This window comes from Struthio camelus, chromosome 4 (genome assembly GCF_040807025.1).
Source record: "Struthio camelus isolate bStrCam1 chromosome 4, bStrCam1.hap1, whole genome shotgun sequence".
Classification (NCBI taxonomy): domain Eukaryota; kingdom Metazoa; phylum Chordata; class Aves; order Struthioniformes; family Struthionidae; genus Struthio; species Struthio camelus.
In genome coordinates, this window is record NC_090945.1 from 58,317,745 (window position 1) to 58,334,699 (window position 16,955).

At 40.0% G+C, this 16,955-nt stretch overlaps 1 protein-coding gene across 2 annotated transcripts in view; it reads right to left on the minus strand.

Annotated features, from left to right (window-relative positions):
- The window catches only part of SLAIN2 (SLAIN motif family member 2), a 35,875-nt gene extending 19,079 nt beyond the window's left edge, over positions 1-16,796 (minus strand). Inside the window, exons 1-4 of one of the 2 annotated variants that reach the window (XM_068940973.1) lie at positions 16,326-16,796; positions 8,443-8,591; positions 2,324-2,488; positions 791-952 (exon numbers count right to left, since the gene is read on the minus strand). In XM_068940973.1, coding sequence (XP_068797074.1) covers positions 791-952; positions 2,324-2,488; positions 8,443-8,591; positions 16,326-16,702 — 853 coding nt within the window. In that variant the 5' untranslated portion in view covers positions 16,703-16,796. The remainder of the gene's footprint in view (positions 1-790; positions 953-2,323; positions 2,489-8,442; positions 8,592-16,325) is intronic. The other variant, XM_068940974.1, reaches the window with a different exon arrangement.
- Positions 16,797-16,955: the final 159 nt, after the last annotated feature.

Here is a 16,955-nt window from a genome sequence, read left to right on the forward strand (position 1 = left end):
CTATGTAGCCACCCTTTAAGGCCTATGTCTCAAAGTGGGAAAGCATTCCTCCACCTAAAGCCTACGTTTTCCCAAAATGCAGTTAGCTTAAACATCTCCAGGAGTTCAAGACCACAATCAATAACTACAACAACTCTTGTACCATTCTTCTCCATGTTACTGCTCAGAAGCGCAACAGAACGCCATATCAGTACAAGACTTTCGCCAACAAATGCAATATAAATGCTTCACCATTCATCCTTTCCTGTTTTCCACCTCCCGCTAAGACTAGAACAGAGTACTTACATTACTAAATTACATTCCAGAGATAAAGGACATTACAAAAATATGGCTTTTCTTCATCCTTCAAGCTTATGCCCTTCCTTCTCAAATGTTACCAATTCAATCCTCCTTCCCTGGCCTCCACCAGCTCTCTGCAGGAGAGTTCTGTAAGTCTCCCAGGTAGTACCTGACTTCTTACCTCTGCTCAGACTCCTTAATTCATCATTCCTTCTCCTTTGATTAAAGGATTCTTCTGGTGCTTAGTTCTCAAACCTAGCAATACCCAGGTATCAGTCCCATTCCAAAAACTTCCCCATTTACTTCTTCTCAAGCCTTTGCTTTATTGCCATTCCGTGACTGATTTGCCCATATACTGGAGGAACACACAAGTGCTCACTGCATCCATTTGGGATAGTAGAGGGTTATATAAGGATGCAATCCATCATGCTTTGATAGACAAATTATATCGCAGTTATTCAAAAGCAAAGATCAACTGCCCCGCTTGATTTTCAGGATGCAGAACACTTACTTTCTTCCTGCATTCGTGCTAAAATTTGCACATCTGTAACATCATTTAGCTTGTAATTTGATCCAATAGAATCTTCATCCATTTCTGAAGCACTTAACTCACTGTCCAGAGAGGACTGTGGACTTAGTGGAGGGTTTCTATCTGCTGAACTTTTAAGATGACCTACAGAAAGAAAATAAAGTAACAAGAGTAATGTTAGATACCAAGACTGACAGCCAATTGATTGCAAACTCAGGATGAAAACATCACTTACAGTAAACAGAGCTTAGTCGTTATCTTATAAAAATGAGTGACTTCATAAAATCAGTTATGATGGCAGAAGAAATTAATGACATATAATCCGGTTCACATGTACCAAGTTTCAACCTCTGTGAAGTTTGCGCAGCTCTCACAGAAAGAGCAATTGCATACCTGTTCTGCTTGTGCTTTCGTTCTCTTCTCCGCATATAGTAAAACATAAGTTTGAATACTTGCATAACTTTCTTATGCAATACAGATTTGCTGATCCACTGCATATTGATTCATTTTCAAACATTTAAAATGTAGTTTATCTGAAAATGTAACTTCTTGTTATACACACACACCTTTGCTAAACTATAACGTAGTAGAAAAACTCTTTCCTGTTCACTGCCTTTCTGCTGGCACCCTGCTACTAGTTACATTCCATCGTTCTATACTGCAGTCAGATAGAGGATTGCAGCACATAACGCACAGAAGAGCTACCTAGATTAAACTGAACTGGTGAACCTACTGAGGCACAAGCTTCTCTTTACAAGTCCATTGCAAACTACAGACAGCTGGACAGGTAAATGAAAATGAAATGCTCTTTCATCTTCCCCACAAACCTCAGTCAAAGTAAATACTATAAGCCAACCTCCAGACTTCACTGTACAGGTATGTTCCAGGTATCAATTTTCCTGATTCAAAGAAAGAGCCAAAGGTCCAGAATAAAGGCAGAAAACACTGCCAGAAGGAACTGTTTATATTGATGACCGTGAAGCCTCAGGGAACGTCTTTATTTGAAATATATGCTTTCTCCTTAGATTATATTGCTCACATCACAGAGCTACTGATGGATGCATTGACACTGTCTATATCAGATTTTTCAGTGAACACAAGTTCACACAGTTTTGCACAGAATTGCACAGAAACACTTTACAACTACTGACATGTAACCTTTAAACGTGTGCTATACAACCTATATTCCAGTCAATTACTGGGTCAATTCTAGAAGCTCCTTACATATGTTAGGGACCTCACAGTACTGCCACCAGGAGTTTTGATCTAACTGCTCATATGCACTGCTATCCTTAGAGACATGGAGATCCACAGAATACCTTCTTAATGGGTCTCATGCCAAGAAGCCTGTCAAAAAATCTTTCCTAAAAAGCTTAAATATCACATGACACAGATTTCCTACAAAAAACACACAGGTTTCTGGTGTCTTTCTTACTTTAGCTCCATGCCACTGTGATCTACCTGAGCATGTATTTTTGAAAGTAAGGGGAGGAGAGGAACTGCACACACACTTACCTGAGGAACCAGGAGGTATGAGCTGTTTCAATAAAGCAGATTTCACTGGTGTTGAGGAGGGAGAGTTGAAACCACTGCTGTAGGGACTACTAGTATTTGGACTATAGGAGCTTGTGTAACTGACCGCACTGAAAGGGTTACTGTACAAACTCTGTCTCTTGAGAACTGTATGAAAGAGGAGAGTGACAAATTATACTAAAGGAATCAGTGAAAAACAAATGTAATACTATATGATATTTTCAGTGTGATTTAATTACTAGACAAGCCAAGTAGAACATTGCAGTTGCCATGGAGTTTTCCAGCTTAGTCTCTTAGACACAATCCTACTGTGAAAGGAGTGGGAGAAGAGGGCAAGAGAAGATAACAACAATTATTTTTCCTGTAAAAAATCAGATCTAAAATCACTATGCCTGATTTTTTCTCTTCCACTCAAGATGTTCAACCTAGGCACTGGAAAGGAAGAGGGAAGCAACTCAAGAGACAGCAGCGGAGCTACCACAAATCTGTATGCAACTACATACACGCTAGAGCATATCACAAAGTATTCCAGTATAATACCTCAATTCACCTAGTTGCCAGGTTATGGAGTATGATTTATATAGCTACATATCAGTAAAATGAAGTAGGCTAGCCTTTTAGGTTCTCCTTTTATTTTAATACTTATACTAATACTTTCTAACACTTAATAATTATTAGAAAATTGAACTTTGATGGGGCAAGGGTGGAATTAAAGGAAATTTTGTTCCTTCAGTGCTGGAAGTATTTTATATCAAACTGATAACTGAATTCTATTTTAAAAGAAAATCAAGTATGTTGCAAAATACTAAACTGAAAGACAGAGATCAAAACTTTATGAAATGCAGTTTAGATTAGATCAGCTTGCAGCTTACCTAGCTGCTAAAAACTAAACCCCCTTTAAGGCATGACACTTTTGAAACTATGTGTGTATATATATACACACATAAAACTGACTAGCACAGGCCTAGCAAAAAACACGCAACAATACACCTAAGCACATCCTAGAAAAAAATGCGGAAATTAAACTTTTTAAAAGAATATCGTGTCACACTTCTGGTACTGAGAAAAAAGGGCTGCAGTTGGTAGAGTAACAATTAGGCTAGTGATAGCAGTGGACTTGAACATAGAGTTGAACCTTATTGTACCAGATAGCTTGGTACTGAGTTGTTTACTAAAAGTCCTTTTATTCAGTGTAAGCTTTTTTTTTCTTGATGTTACAAGCAGCCAAAAGAGACCATGGCTGCACAAAATGCTGCCTTCAGCAGCAAAGCCTTCTGCAGCTCCTCCTCCCACCTCACTTTGCTCTTGCTCACAACCTCCTCAGTTGTCCAATACAAGCACTTGTGAGTCTGCACTATTATATTAAAGTTTACTTTACTATTAAAGTAAACTAGAAAATTTTGACTGAGTTTTTCAGTTTAACAGCACCTCAAAAACCACTGTGGTAGCACAGCTGAACGTATGGCAGATTGTGACACAGAGGCAGAAGCAGTAGAAGAGTTGACTTTGCTGCTGACTAGCAGCAGGTTCTTTAAACTACATCTCCTATAAAGATCCTCTCCAGATGCTAAACCAGTTAATGTTAACAGTTTTAATTAGAGCGCACAAAGAGACAGTTACAGATTGAGGAAGGAGAGTTTATATTCCAGTTTTTATTGCAAGTCCTAAATGGTATATTCTAATTTCAGAATGAGGATGGTGAATTTTAGCAAGTATTGAGGTATCTCTGTTTCATTTTCCTAAGAGTGTCAGCATGGAAAGCTGCATTTCATTATAAAGCTCAGTTAACAAACAGGTAGTTACAAGCAGGTTATATACTCTGGGTGACTCTGATGGTATAACTCCTTTGGCAGCATCCAAGCAAGAAAACAAAAACATCCATTTCAACAGAACCGCTGTTCTCAAGTCAAAAAACTATTTTCTATCACTTGCTGAAAATGATGTTAAAAACCTGAAAAGGTAAGTGTGCAGAAGAGTTTATTGTGTACTTATGCAAATTAAAATATTAAACATTAATTAGGAAACAATTGTGATACTATATCACCTTAAAATAGACTCTTTGTATATAGCTACTGTGATACAAAATGTTTCATCACACATTTCTTTAGAAGGAAAGCACCTTTCTGTTCCCTGTTACATAAAGAAACTATACATGGCACAGCATTTTTCATCCTAGGTCAGTATGAACTTGTACCTCCCACTAGCACAGTATCTTTCCCCAGAAAAAAAGCTGGATTCAAACCTTCTTCTAGCCCAGAGTTCCTGAAGATTTGCCAATAGAGATTTCTAGAACTTCTGAACACATCATTGTTCTTAAAATAGCTAAAGATATGGTCTTTATTAGGAGTATTAGACAGCCTTAGTACATAATAGGACTGATAGCACCACTTTCATGTTAAAAAATTGAGTTAAATAAGATGAAACATCAGCTTAATTAAGATTACACCTTAGCTTTCAAAGCACTTGAGGGGAAGGTTACTGATCAGATTTTTTTCATCTTAATATATATTTTCTTTCACACTATTCAGAACCAACATGCAGTGCACAGTTTGTTTTAGACAACAATTTGTAAAAGAGGTCTTGAATATCTCTTTTGCTCTAGAAAAGAGGAATAGGAAAAACTGAGTGTAGAAAACTCATGCTTAAGGAATTTAGATCTATTTTACGAATCAAGATCATTTTTCTGATTCTTGAGAGCTGATATTTATTTTTGTTACAATTAAGTGGCAAATTCATTCTGGCAGTTCCTGTAGTAATTCAAACCAGTCATTAGTGAAGTCTATCACTGACGCCAAAGCTAGCTAAATAATGGTTAGTTCTGAGCAAGCTCAATGCTTAATTCAGAAATCATACTCACTCAGCATGGAAAATATGACAGTTCTTATTACACATATAGCCACACAGTTCTGCAATGGGCTATGCTGATCATGCATTTGATACCAAATGTCAAAAAAAAACAAAACAAAACAAACTACTGCCTCACAGTTAAAACTCCAATATGACCAAAATTGCTTTTTTCTGCTTCTATTTCTTGACCATGCAACCACATCTTCAGAAAGTATGTTCTCTAGAAATTGTTCTCTTGGGTGCAACATATCTGTGTTCCTGCAGTTCCTTTCATAAGGTACTCTTATCAGCAAAATCCCGATACCATTTTAGATTGCCATGTGGTGACAGGGTTGGTTTCCAGCCATTCACTCTTGCACTTTGGACCAGCGACCTGAGGAACAGCTGAGAGAGGTCTGAGAGGCTCCAGGATGTGCCTAAGGTTCTCTCTAGTCTGGATATGCTTCCAAAACTGAGCAGGACTCACTCTGCAATTGTGAATCTGGACTCAAGAGTGCAAAGGCACTGTGCATCCTGTGTTCTTAGTTACTTTTAGCCCACAGTAACAAAGAGCTGCGAACCTGTTTTCCCTTTTTTTTTAAAATCATGAAATGGAAAAAAGAGGTTATCTATGGAAGAGAAACTGAATCTGGAACACAAGACTACCACTTGAGAGGAGAAATAGCAGAAACAGATTGGATTAGAAAGACATAGTAACAGAAGCTGATGAAAAGAAACATCAGCAAGGATTCAGGAGACAAAGTAACAGACCAGTACGAAAAGCCTTCTCAATGGAGGCCGGAACCGAAATAGATTGTTTCAGTAAATAGTAAGTTGAGTGACAAGGGACTGTGAGGTACAACTACAATAATATGGTACATGGCACAAGATATTCTAGCAGTCACGGGGTACAGAACAAAGAAGGTTACAAAAGTCCCTTCTCCAGTGGAGCTTCTTGCTACCCTATTTCTATAAGTACTCTGCTTTACTCTGAAGGACAATCTCCTTTTCCATTATAAATCCACTTTTTCAATTCATGCAGTCTTCTCCAAACAGCAGTATCAGTACCCATTTCTTTACCACTAATATTTTCCCTTATTAGTGCTGTAGGTGAGTTGCCATACTCTTGCAGGTACCACTGCTACAGACAGACTTTCAACGCTAGGAAAACAAGAGGCAAAGCTGTCTAAAGATAACTTGAATAAGAACACTTTCACGTTACCCACTTCATAGACGGAACCTCCCTGCCACTCTGCTTCGGCTGTTACTAAAGAGAGACACGGAGCTATTGGAGCAAGTCCAGTAAAGGGCTACTGATGTGATCAAGGGACTGGAGCATTTCTCCTGTGAGGAAAGGCTGAGAGCGCTGGGCCTGTTCAGCCTGGAGAAGAGCAGACTGCAGGGGGATCTGCTCAAAGCGAAGGTGCCAAGAGGATGGGGCCAGACTCTCTTCAGTGGTGCCCAGCAACAGGACAAGAGGCAACAGGCACAAACTGAACACAGGAAGTTCCGTCTGAACCTGAGAAAAAACATCTTTTCTGTGACGGTGACAGAGCACTGGAACAGGTTGCCCAGAGAGGTGGTAGAGTCTCCTTCCTTGGAGATTTTCAGAAGCCGTCTGGACACGATCCTGTGCAACGTGGTCTAGGTGACCCTGCCTGAGCAGGGCAGTTGGACTAGATGATCACCAGAGGTCTCTTCAAACCTCAACCATTCTGTGAAACTTTTAAAGATACCATAAGTGCTACAAAATCTGTGGTACTTTTGGAAGATTTCTGCTCAGTTCTGACAAAAATTAAGCCACGAATAGAACTGTTGCTGCTTATCCTATAGTGGAATCCAATCCTATATACTCAGTTCAGTCATACTACAGGATCATAACTTCTCCAAACACCTAAGCTTGCATCACAATTCATAAATTCCTGTGATATGGGCACTTATTATTTAGAATTTTAGTCTACGTCTACAGCAATCTATATACCATTTTAACTGTTTGCAAAAACAGTTACTGGACATTTGTGAAATACACACAAAACAACAGATAAAGATGAAAGGTGACCTCATTAAAGGCTACTGTCACCACTTTAATCACTATCTGTATAAGAAAGGGAAAGGATTTTTCATTTGAACTACTAGCAATATTTTAAACTTTATTAAGAAAAATTTCAATACAAATCGCAAGAAAGATGGAATTGCTCCAGAGAGGAATTCAAGGAGAAAAAAAAGTTACAGTCAAATAAACTCAGCATAACCACATAAAGCAGCTGGTAGCTGGACATACAGGTAGAACTAAGTGTTCAGATGTTCTTAGTCCAAGTCCAACCATTCAGCTAATTCCTGAAGATAAGTTTAGGAAAAAAAAATTCCATGTAGTGCAAAGAGATAGAAATATGGGGTGAGAAAAGAAAGAGTAAAAAAAAGGAAGGCATGCCATAGCATAATCGATTTTTTAAAACAAAAATAGGTTCTAGCAAAAAAAAAGTTTTAGAAAATAGTTAAAATTTACAAACAAGTATAGAGCATATGCATGGAAAAGTAGTGCTGGTTAGTTCACGAGAAAAAAATTATAGCAGTCAGGTGGGCAGAGAATTCTAGTTTGACCTTTGACATTTTACTGCTAGTAAAACATCAAAAAGGCTGGTAACAAAAAGATGGATAAGGCACGCTTTCAGCCTCAAAGGGCCAAGTGCTCAATCCTCCTCCAGTTTTGAATATAACCTACTACTTCATTTCAAGAAGGAATCATGAATTCTGGATTTCTTAATCTGATAATGGCAAATCTTAAATTACTGGGGATAGGAGAAGAAATCAATATTCTCTCCCCAAAGTATTTCATTTCCTTCATTTCCTTAGCTGAAAGAAATAGCTCATCTAGCAGAAAACCAAGCTCTGTGCTAACATACTAGACAAACTTTTAATAGTTATGCTAGTTTAACAGAGTTTTGGTCTAGCATGAAAGAGACTTTTTAAAAAAAAAAAATCTCCAAGTTAAGGACTTCATTTCTTCCTGAAAACTTCTAACCAAGTTGTAACTACGTAAGTCACATAAAACTCTGAGATCATGACTCGTGGTCTACAGTTTCTTTTCATTTTGTTTATATAGTCCCCAAAATGGGGAAAGAGAATTATTATTTGCAAACCACTACAAAAGCATTAGATAGAAGTATCTGCTGCATCTCATCCTCTTCTCTCAATTATCATCTAATTCTGAATCCTCTAACTTTGTTTCAGAATAAACATACACAACCCAATGGTGTCTGTATGCATGAACTCACCTGACATTGTCTGTTCCAGCCTGTGGATCAGTGATTTTTTAGCACATTCAATGTCAGGGCTTGGGTAATCCAACACCTGCCTGCACCAAATTAATGGACTAATAGATTTTTGCATTGGAGTCAGTTTCTTCTTTGGAGAGGCATATAACCTGAAAAGGAGAAAAAAAAGTCTGTGAAGATAGATAAAATGGGCATAAGATCAGACACATGAGAAGATACCACATACTACACTATTTCTATTCTTAGACTATATATACAGTACAAATCCCAAAATATCAAGACAGCACAAGTTTTACCTTTAAATTAACTCACTTGGAGACAGTATAGTTCTGACAACGCATGCCTATCCAAGGATTTCTGGCAAGAGCTGAAGCCTATCTTGATAAACTGGAATACACTGATATGCCAGAAAAAAAAGGTCTTCACTTTTCACACATCTTATATGTCTATATTATAGTGTATGGGCAATTTCACTGTGTCACATCAACGCACGACTCAGGATTAACCTTTTGAGATTTAAACTGCATCTACTTTACAAGTAAAGAAAACAATATATAACTGTTTTCCTAAACACAAAGATGTAGCAACTGATAAGCATCATCACCAAGCAACAGCACAAAACTGAACACAAAGTTACAAGCACAGAACAAGTCTAGTATTTTAGTATCCTTGAATGATAAACAATGTTTTATTTTACTTATAATTTGTATCCTAGCACCTGATCCTCCAGATCTTTTCCTTTCAACACAGGACAAGAAGACTGTCTTTGTCCTAAAGGGTGTACAGTCAAGCATTAAAAACAAGAAACAAGAGATAATGCAGATATAGGACAGTAGGGGAAACAATGAGACAATACTGTGGTGTGGGACATGCTGAGGCCTCTGCATATGAGCATCCTCGTTAGTATATTTTAACTTCAGTGTTCTCTGACCAAAGAAATAAATATTCCACTTTAAGGGCTTCAAAATTATCCAAAAAGTTCTCCTCCCTCAAAAAAAGTTTAAAGAAAAAGTGATATCCAATCACACACAAAACAGGAATATTTAAGCTTCATCTTTGGACTAAAACCAAACTTGGAAATTTGGTTCAAAAAGACAGTGAACAGCAAGATCTACACTTCTAACTAGAGCTTTTGCATACGCAGAAATGATTAAAAGAGCATTTCTTCCAGAAGGGTCTGATGACAGACTTGATATTGCAAGTGAACGCGGGTCTACACTATGCACTATGGCTTAGGAACATTCAATGGCCTAGTCCACCACACTCCTACACAAAGCTGACAGCAAGAATTCTCGTTTTCTTTGTGCCAACTTCATCAACAACACAGAAGTTATTCTCCACAGTAGTATTATGAGATTAATTGATCCTTCCTCTGTAATTCTTGAATTCAGTTTGTTTTATAAACAGCTTCAGAAGTTTTTTTAAATTACTATCCTGAATGTCACTTTTTTTTTTTTAAACAAAAGCCTCCCAAGCAGCATGCTAAAACAAAACAAAAAAAAAAAAAGAAAGCCCACTCTCATGCAAAACACTGATCAGCTTGTTTAGAACATGCTTTAAACCAGCCTTCCCTCAAATATCAAGATTAAAAAATTAGTTTGGAAATGCAGGAGAAAGTCTTTTTATTAGTTGATGTTTTTTAAACAAAAATTAAACCGTGACAACACAACACAGCACATAGAAAACTGTGGAAATTGTGTGATTTTGGCTAATCTCCATGATTAAGTATTTAATTAACAGCGCCAGCAGAAAGTTCTTTCAGCACGTAATTCAGAGGGCAAAGAAAAAAAGCCCATTTCATTTCCATGAGTGCAGTCTCATCTTTCTCTGTTTATGATACAGTTTGGGTTCAGTTTTATTACTGTACCCAGAATACTAGAATTCAGACCTGTCCACACCAGTTTTATTCCATTACTAAAGAAATTCTGAACAGTTGAGCAAACTTATTTGGGGGGGGGGTCACATATAAGAACATAAAGGAATGTCTGGTATGATTACAAACTGCATAGTACCACAACATCTCCCTGCAGTGTCACTGGTCTGCACCGATCTTGGATATGCATCTGTCTCTCTATAGGATTAATGGATGGATGCTGCTTGCATAGCTTTTCAAACAGCCACTGCTACATACTGAAGTCCATAGCGCTTGCTCTCTGCCCAGTACCCTGTTGGTCATTAAAATCAGTTTCTGTAGAAATCATTATTCTGTATTTCATAAATGAAACAACACTCAAGAAATTATCAAGCAAAAACATGTTCACAGATAACTTAAGACTTGGACTCTCTGCAGACCTGGTTAAGAGGTGGAAACAATATTTTCAAGAACAAAACATTCACAAGAAAAGACAGCTTTAAGTAAGCTGACTACTGTGTCGAACTCAGACCAGGAGAAAAAGTATGAAGGTCATTTTATATATACATATATGTATATATAAAACATACATAAAGCATGTTATTATTTCCAGCAATATCCTCAGCACACCTTACAAGCACTCTGCCCACAAAAACGCTAAGAATCCATCACCTGTTTAAATCTCTGAAGATCTTTGCAGAGGACAGGACTCATCTGTTTCACAGGTCTTTGTAAACAGTTACACAAATTGCTATACTTTGTATGATTATCTACGTACAGCTAGAAGCAGTGTTCAGCATTTACTAGCTCTCTAACACTCAGTGAAATTGTCTTTTTACCACTTATTTTCTTGTATGCTTCTCTATCCTACGGTATGTTTACACAGTACAGAAGTGTCAAAGGCAACAAAGCTAACTTTTGTGCCGTACAGACTCACACTCTGGATAGCTGACATGCCTTGCTGTGTATGAGAAGTTCCATGCACGTTTGAAGTGTTTACAGTAACACCCAGTGTAATGCATAAGAAGTAAAAGTGCATGCCTGTTTTAAAGGTACAAAACTAGGATATCTTGAATAAACCTGCAAACCTAATCAAAATGGCATCTAATATTTTAAGCTCTAACACATTCATTTACTCAATTTTTCAACAGCTGCACTTGTCTCATGTACAGAGTATGTACCAAAACCGTGCCAGACACATATTGCAGATTCTCCCATGTCTTTCCAGTCCAGGTTTTGTTTTAACAGCCTTTACTTCACCTCACACTTCAAGAAAAGTTAAAACTTTAGAATATACATTTCACGTAACTCCATTACCTCATGATAAACACATGTGCATCGATGCAATGACACTGACTCTTTCAAGAGAGTCTCTTGCATACCATGCAGTTATGAAGTCCATAAGCAGATCCATAAGATCTTTATTCCCCATCTGGCATAGGACAATGTTAAGTTTTGAACCAGATGCAAGTCTGCCTAACTCTTTAAACCAAAATTAGGCAAAGCAAGACTGGGGCAAGGGGAAACTTCTTTCCTTCCTTTCTTCCCAACAGCAGGAATGGAGAAAGAATAGAATGGATATTATGGAATTAAAATAAGAGTAAAGAAATAACTTCATAAAACTAAGCAATGTCTTCGTCAAACTACAGCTTGACTCAAGAGATATAGCTCCTCATTAGTTGAAAAGCTTTCCAGAACAGACCCATTCCCATTTGTACCTGTTCATACATACTACAGTGATATAATAGCATTGACAGTAGCACAGCAGCTTGAAGACTGAAGATTATTAATATGATCTCATACATCTTTAAACACTACTAAACTACTTTCACTAAAAGCAGGGAGTTGAAAATGATCGAGGAAACTGACTGCTTATAGTTGCCACCCACACTGCAAACATTACCCTACCAGAACACTATACTCCAATTTGCCCACAGAGTACAAAAACACAACTATAATTCAGTGACACAAGGTTGCGTAAAAGAAAACATTAAAAAAAACAAATCAAAGAGCTTCAATCTATTTTGAAACAGCAATAAGGAACCTAAACGCTATGATTCTGTTGCACACAGTAATATTCCCTTCCTTCAGCTGTCAATAGTTGACTGTGTCGCAGCAGCACCGATTTCAAGTTTAAAACAGTCAGGGGCTCCACTGATTCGTTCTACAAAGACATAATACAAAAAGGACAAAGCTTCTGCAGAAAGCCCGCGGTCACTACAAGCTCATACGATAACATCAGCCTAATAGGCAAGCCAAAGCACACGATATAGGGACAGAGCTGAGCTGGAAAAAGTTTTGGAAAACAGAGGACGTGACATTGAGGTAGGAATGGAATATCTGGACAATAAAAGTTTCACCTGCTGAACACCTCCCCCAGCATCAAAATACATCAAGAAGCTAGTTGCCACGGGGTGACAGTCAAGGCTCTGCCCAGAGGTCAGGAGGAAAGGAGGAGTCTTTGCATCAAAATCCTTCTGCTCATGTGCAAGAGTCAAAGGAAAGTCATGTAAATGAATATGAAGTCACAGGAGTGAATTAGAAGGAAGATTGCAAGTGGAAGGAACTTGAGGTAAAGCTTGTTTATTTTAGCCATATTAACTTTAAGCAAAAACAGTCAGATACATTAGAGGCACTGAAATAAGGGCGTGTATAAAACACGTCACAGGTAAAAGCAAGATCAAAAAAGCCACTTGACAAGAGGACCTGAAGGTAAAAATAAAAGCCCAAGGACAAATCAGTAAGAAACCCCCCTAAAATAAAGGGGAGAGGATCTCATGAAGAAAAGCTATCAAAAGAAATTCAGGAAATGTCAGTGCTAGAAAGTCTTGAAAATACACAATTTGGAGCACAACAGGATGATCTGTTTAAAACTTTCAGGAGTCCTATTTGGAGTAGCTTAAACAAGTTAGTTTTTCAGACGGATATTTGGACAAGCAGCTGCAGGTCACATCTTAAGAGATTCTCTAGTTGTAAAGAAAAGAAGTCTTATGTCACAGCTCTGCACAAATCCCTTCAGGAAACTCACACTGAAGCTTTCACAATATCCAAATATCAAGCATGCTTAAAAACCATAAATACCACAAAATAAATTAGAAATAGGAAAAAAAATTGTTCTTCTCAGGATTCTTTCTACAGTCATCAGACATTCATTTCACAGTAAACACGGATAACACCAAGCCATAAACCAAATATCTGATTCTACTAGTTCTTTTGTATGATAAGCAAGGATTACAGAAGTTATCAGTTTATCACATGCTTATTTTCATATTATCTTCCTTGTGTGAGATTCATTATCTGAATCTGGATAAAAATCCCTCTAAATCAGATTCACATTTAATCTGCCACAAGCTGAAAAACATGAGTTTCTTAGGTTACAAGGCAGGAATTGATTAGAACCTGTTCAGTTTCCAAGAGGCTCAAGACCACATTAATATAATGCACTTTTAGCAGCAGAACAGGAAATACTGCAATGTAAAGCTCTATCCTAGCAGTGGTATTTCATTCAGGTGTAGCTCTATCCTAAAACACTTACCCTACATTCTACTAGTTCACTATGGCAAATTCTAGGGTACCAAAATTGAGAGCTAGTGCTCAAAGGAGATTAGCAATATGAGATGAAGGACTCAATATAGGGCTGAAATAGCTAACAGTTGGCTGACTTCATGTACAAACCAAAGGCATTTGCTGGTCCATTTAAATTGAAATTATATTGGTGAGCTGTTTATATTAACCTTAATGTTTCAAAGTAATATTTTTCAGTGGTTTTGAAGGCCTGATATTCGTTGCCTATCCTGTTTGCTTAAAATGGAAAGCAAGTACCTTTACTATTATACCCTTTCTCATTTAGCAGATATTAAATTGGTATCTATTTTTAGTAGTTTATGTCTCTGTTTCAGTTATCCATTTCCAATTAGTTGGCAAAGTTGTTGCTTTGAGATACAGAGTAATACAGAGATACAGAGTACCTCAGCCTCTGTAAAGCGAGGCTAAGGTAAATAACGTTCACAAGTTGCAGGAGTTTGATTTCCATTTTTATAAAATAAATCAGTAAAAAATTTCATCAGTCAACCTTTCAGTCTAACCAAATCACATTTATCATTAGCATTTATCATAAGCATTTATCAAGTGCTTATTAAGTTATAGCAAGAAAGGACAAAGTTTTTCTTAAAATTACATAGTGATATTTTTTGATAGGCAAGGCAATATGCAAGTTTTAACAACTACTCTTTTTTAGGTGTATGCTTTTGTCTCTCAATCATTGTCCTGTCTGAGACAGAAATTTAATGGTAGACTCACCAAAACATTACACAAGAAATGAAGACATGTAATAAACCACATTTAAACTTTGCTGCCTTTTGAGAATTAGAATTTGCATAGAAATATGACTGAAGCCACAATGAAGTGTAATTAAGCAGTCAGCAATAATGATTTAATCTTCATACACATCCCAGTCATAATGTCGAGATGCATGTTGAGATAAGGCAAACATTATCCTCATTTTTAGAAGGAGGGAAGACTAAGGCAGAAAGTATAATTTGTCAAACATTTGACACCAGCAAGGGCAGTGCTGAGTGAATGATGTCACCTGCCCATGAGTGCCCAAAAACCACATAAACAAAAATACATAGCAGTTATGCCATCAGTGTCACTGTATGTTCTACGGTGACATCTTTACTTTCACTAGAGGTATATTATTTTGGCCCACAGTTTAGGATTAATATAAGTATGACAGAACTTATTATCACTAGAAGACATGACACTCCCAAATCTTGAATCTTGCCATCCCATTCTAAACTTCCTCTTTAAATATAGAATACTCTGTTTCCCTAAAGTGCTATAAACCAATAGATTACAAGGCATAAGATAAGAAATAAGAGTAGCTGCCTTGCATAAACCCGTCATCTGCAAGATGACGCCTTGTGTTAATTTAGTAAGCTTGTACTGGATGAGAATAAACTTATGCTCTCATACTTTTCTAGTGGATCAGACTGGATTTCAGTCTTACGAATTCTCTGAGGAAATACAAACATCCTATCCTCCCTGGGCAACTAAAACATTGCCCATGCATGGGATCATTAAGTGTTTTTAATGCTGTTTATTAAAACTCAGAAAGATTATTTTTCTATTTGTCTGGAGGTTAACTACAGAAAGAGACCTTTGTAGCTGAACTTAAAACCAACTGTGATCCAAGTCAGACTGCTTTTGTTAGGTTTCCTTCGCATACACGCTTGCCCTGTGTTTCTCTGTTGACATGGCACTCCTCCCCACTACTTATCCTAGCGCTCTAATGCTGCTCCCCCAACCACTATCACAGGAAAGTTCAAAAAGGTAGCTGCAAAACAGCACAATGTTAAGAGAGAACAAACCTTCCTGATTCCCTGTAGGAGCTCATGCCAGTGTAATAAAGACCTGGTGAACAAGCACCTGCAGGTGCTCCAGCAGGAGCAGCAGCGTAAGCAGTACATTTAAAAAGAGAGGCACTGCCTAAGGTAAACCGTGGTCCTTCATAGTTAGCAATAACTGAAAACGTGCAAGACAACGCAATTACGAGATGAAGGAACGTGTTACATTTGTTGCCTCTACAGTGACAAAGAGATCAAGGCTTAAAGCATGTTTGATGTGGAATTAAAGAAGAAGAAAAAAACAACAACAGCGCATGGGGGCTAATTCGGCCCTACCCCAGACATTTCCCACAAGTTTCTCAGCACATCCACCTCTTCCAAACTCGTAAACGAGACACAGGGCACCACTGGTGCGGCGGCGGCGACGGGGGCCACGCGGGGCTCCGGGCGCCCCCCGCTCCTGCCGCGGCCAGACAAAGCGCGGCGCTGCGGGCCTCCAGGAGCCGCCGCAACGCCGCGCTCCCAGGCCCAGGCTCTCTTCCCCCGCCCCGAGGCGAGGCCGCCTTCCCGCACAAAGCCCCGAGCCCCCCGGCCGGACGCGGCCCGTCCCCGGGGACCGCGGGCGCCTCCCCGGCCTCCCGCTGGGGCGCCGGGCCTGCCGCTCCCCACCCCCCCCGCCCTCTCACCAGCCGGTCTCGTCCTCCTCGCAGCCGGCCAGCCGCTCCAGCTCGTCGGGCCTGAGCAGCACCGCTTCGTCCAGGAGGCCGCCGCCCTCGCCGCCGGCCGCCGCCGCGCCGCCCCTGCCGTCGGCGGGCTCCTCGGGGGGCGGGCGGCGCGGCGCGGCGCGGGGGCCGGGGCCGGGGCTGAGGCAGCGGCCGTCGGGCGGCGCGGCGGGCGGCGGGGAGGGCCCGCCGGGCGGGAGCCGCTTGGGGCTGGCGGGGCCGGCGGGCAGGGCGCCGTGGCGGCTGCGGAGCTGCTCGTTCTGCTTCTCCAGCTTCTTCACCAGTTCCTGCAGCTTCCGCACCTCCGCGTCCGCGTTCACGTTCGAGTTGATGTCCTCCATGATGTCCGCCGGCGGCGGCGGCTGGGCGGGCGACGGCGGCCGCGCCGCCCCGTCTACATGGCCGGGGAGGAGGGCTGGGGCGGGGCGGGGCGGCCGCGCCGCGGTGCCGCCTGCTGTTGCTGTTGCTGCTGCTGCTGCTCCTGCTGCCGCCGCCGACGCCGCCTCAGCTGGGCCGGCGGGCGGCGGCGGGCGGGGGGGCCGAAGGCGCGCATCCGGCCGCCGCCGCCATCTTCCCGCCTCCCACCTCCGTCGG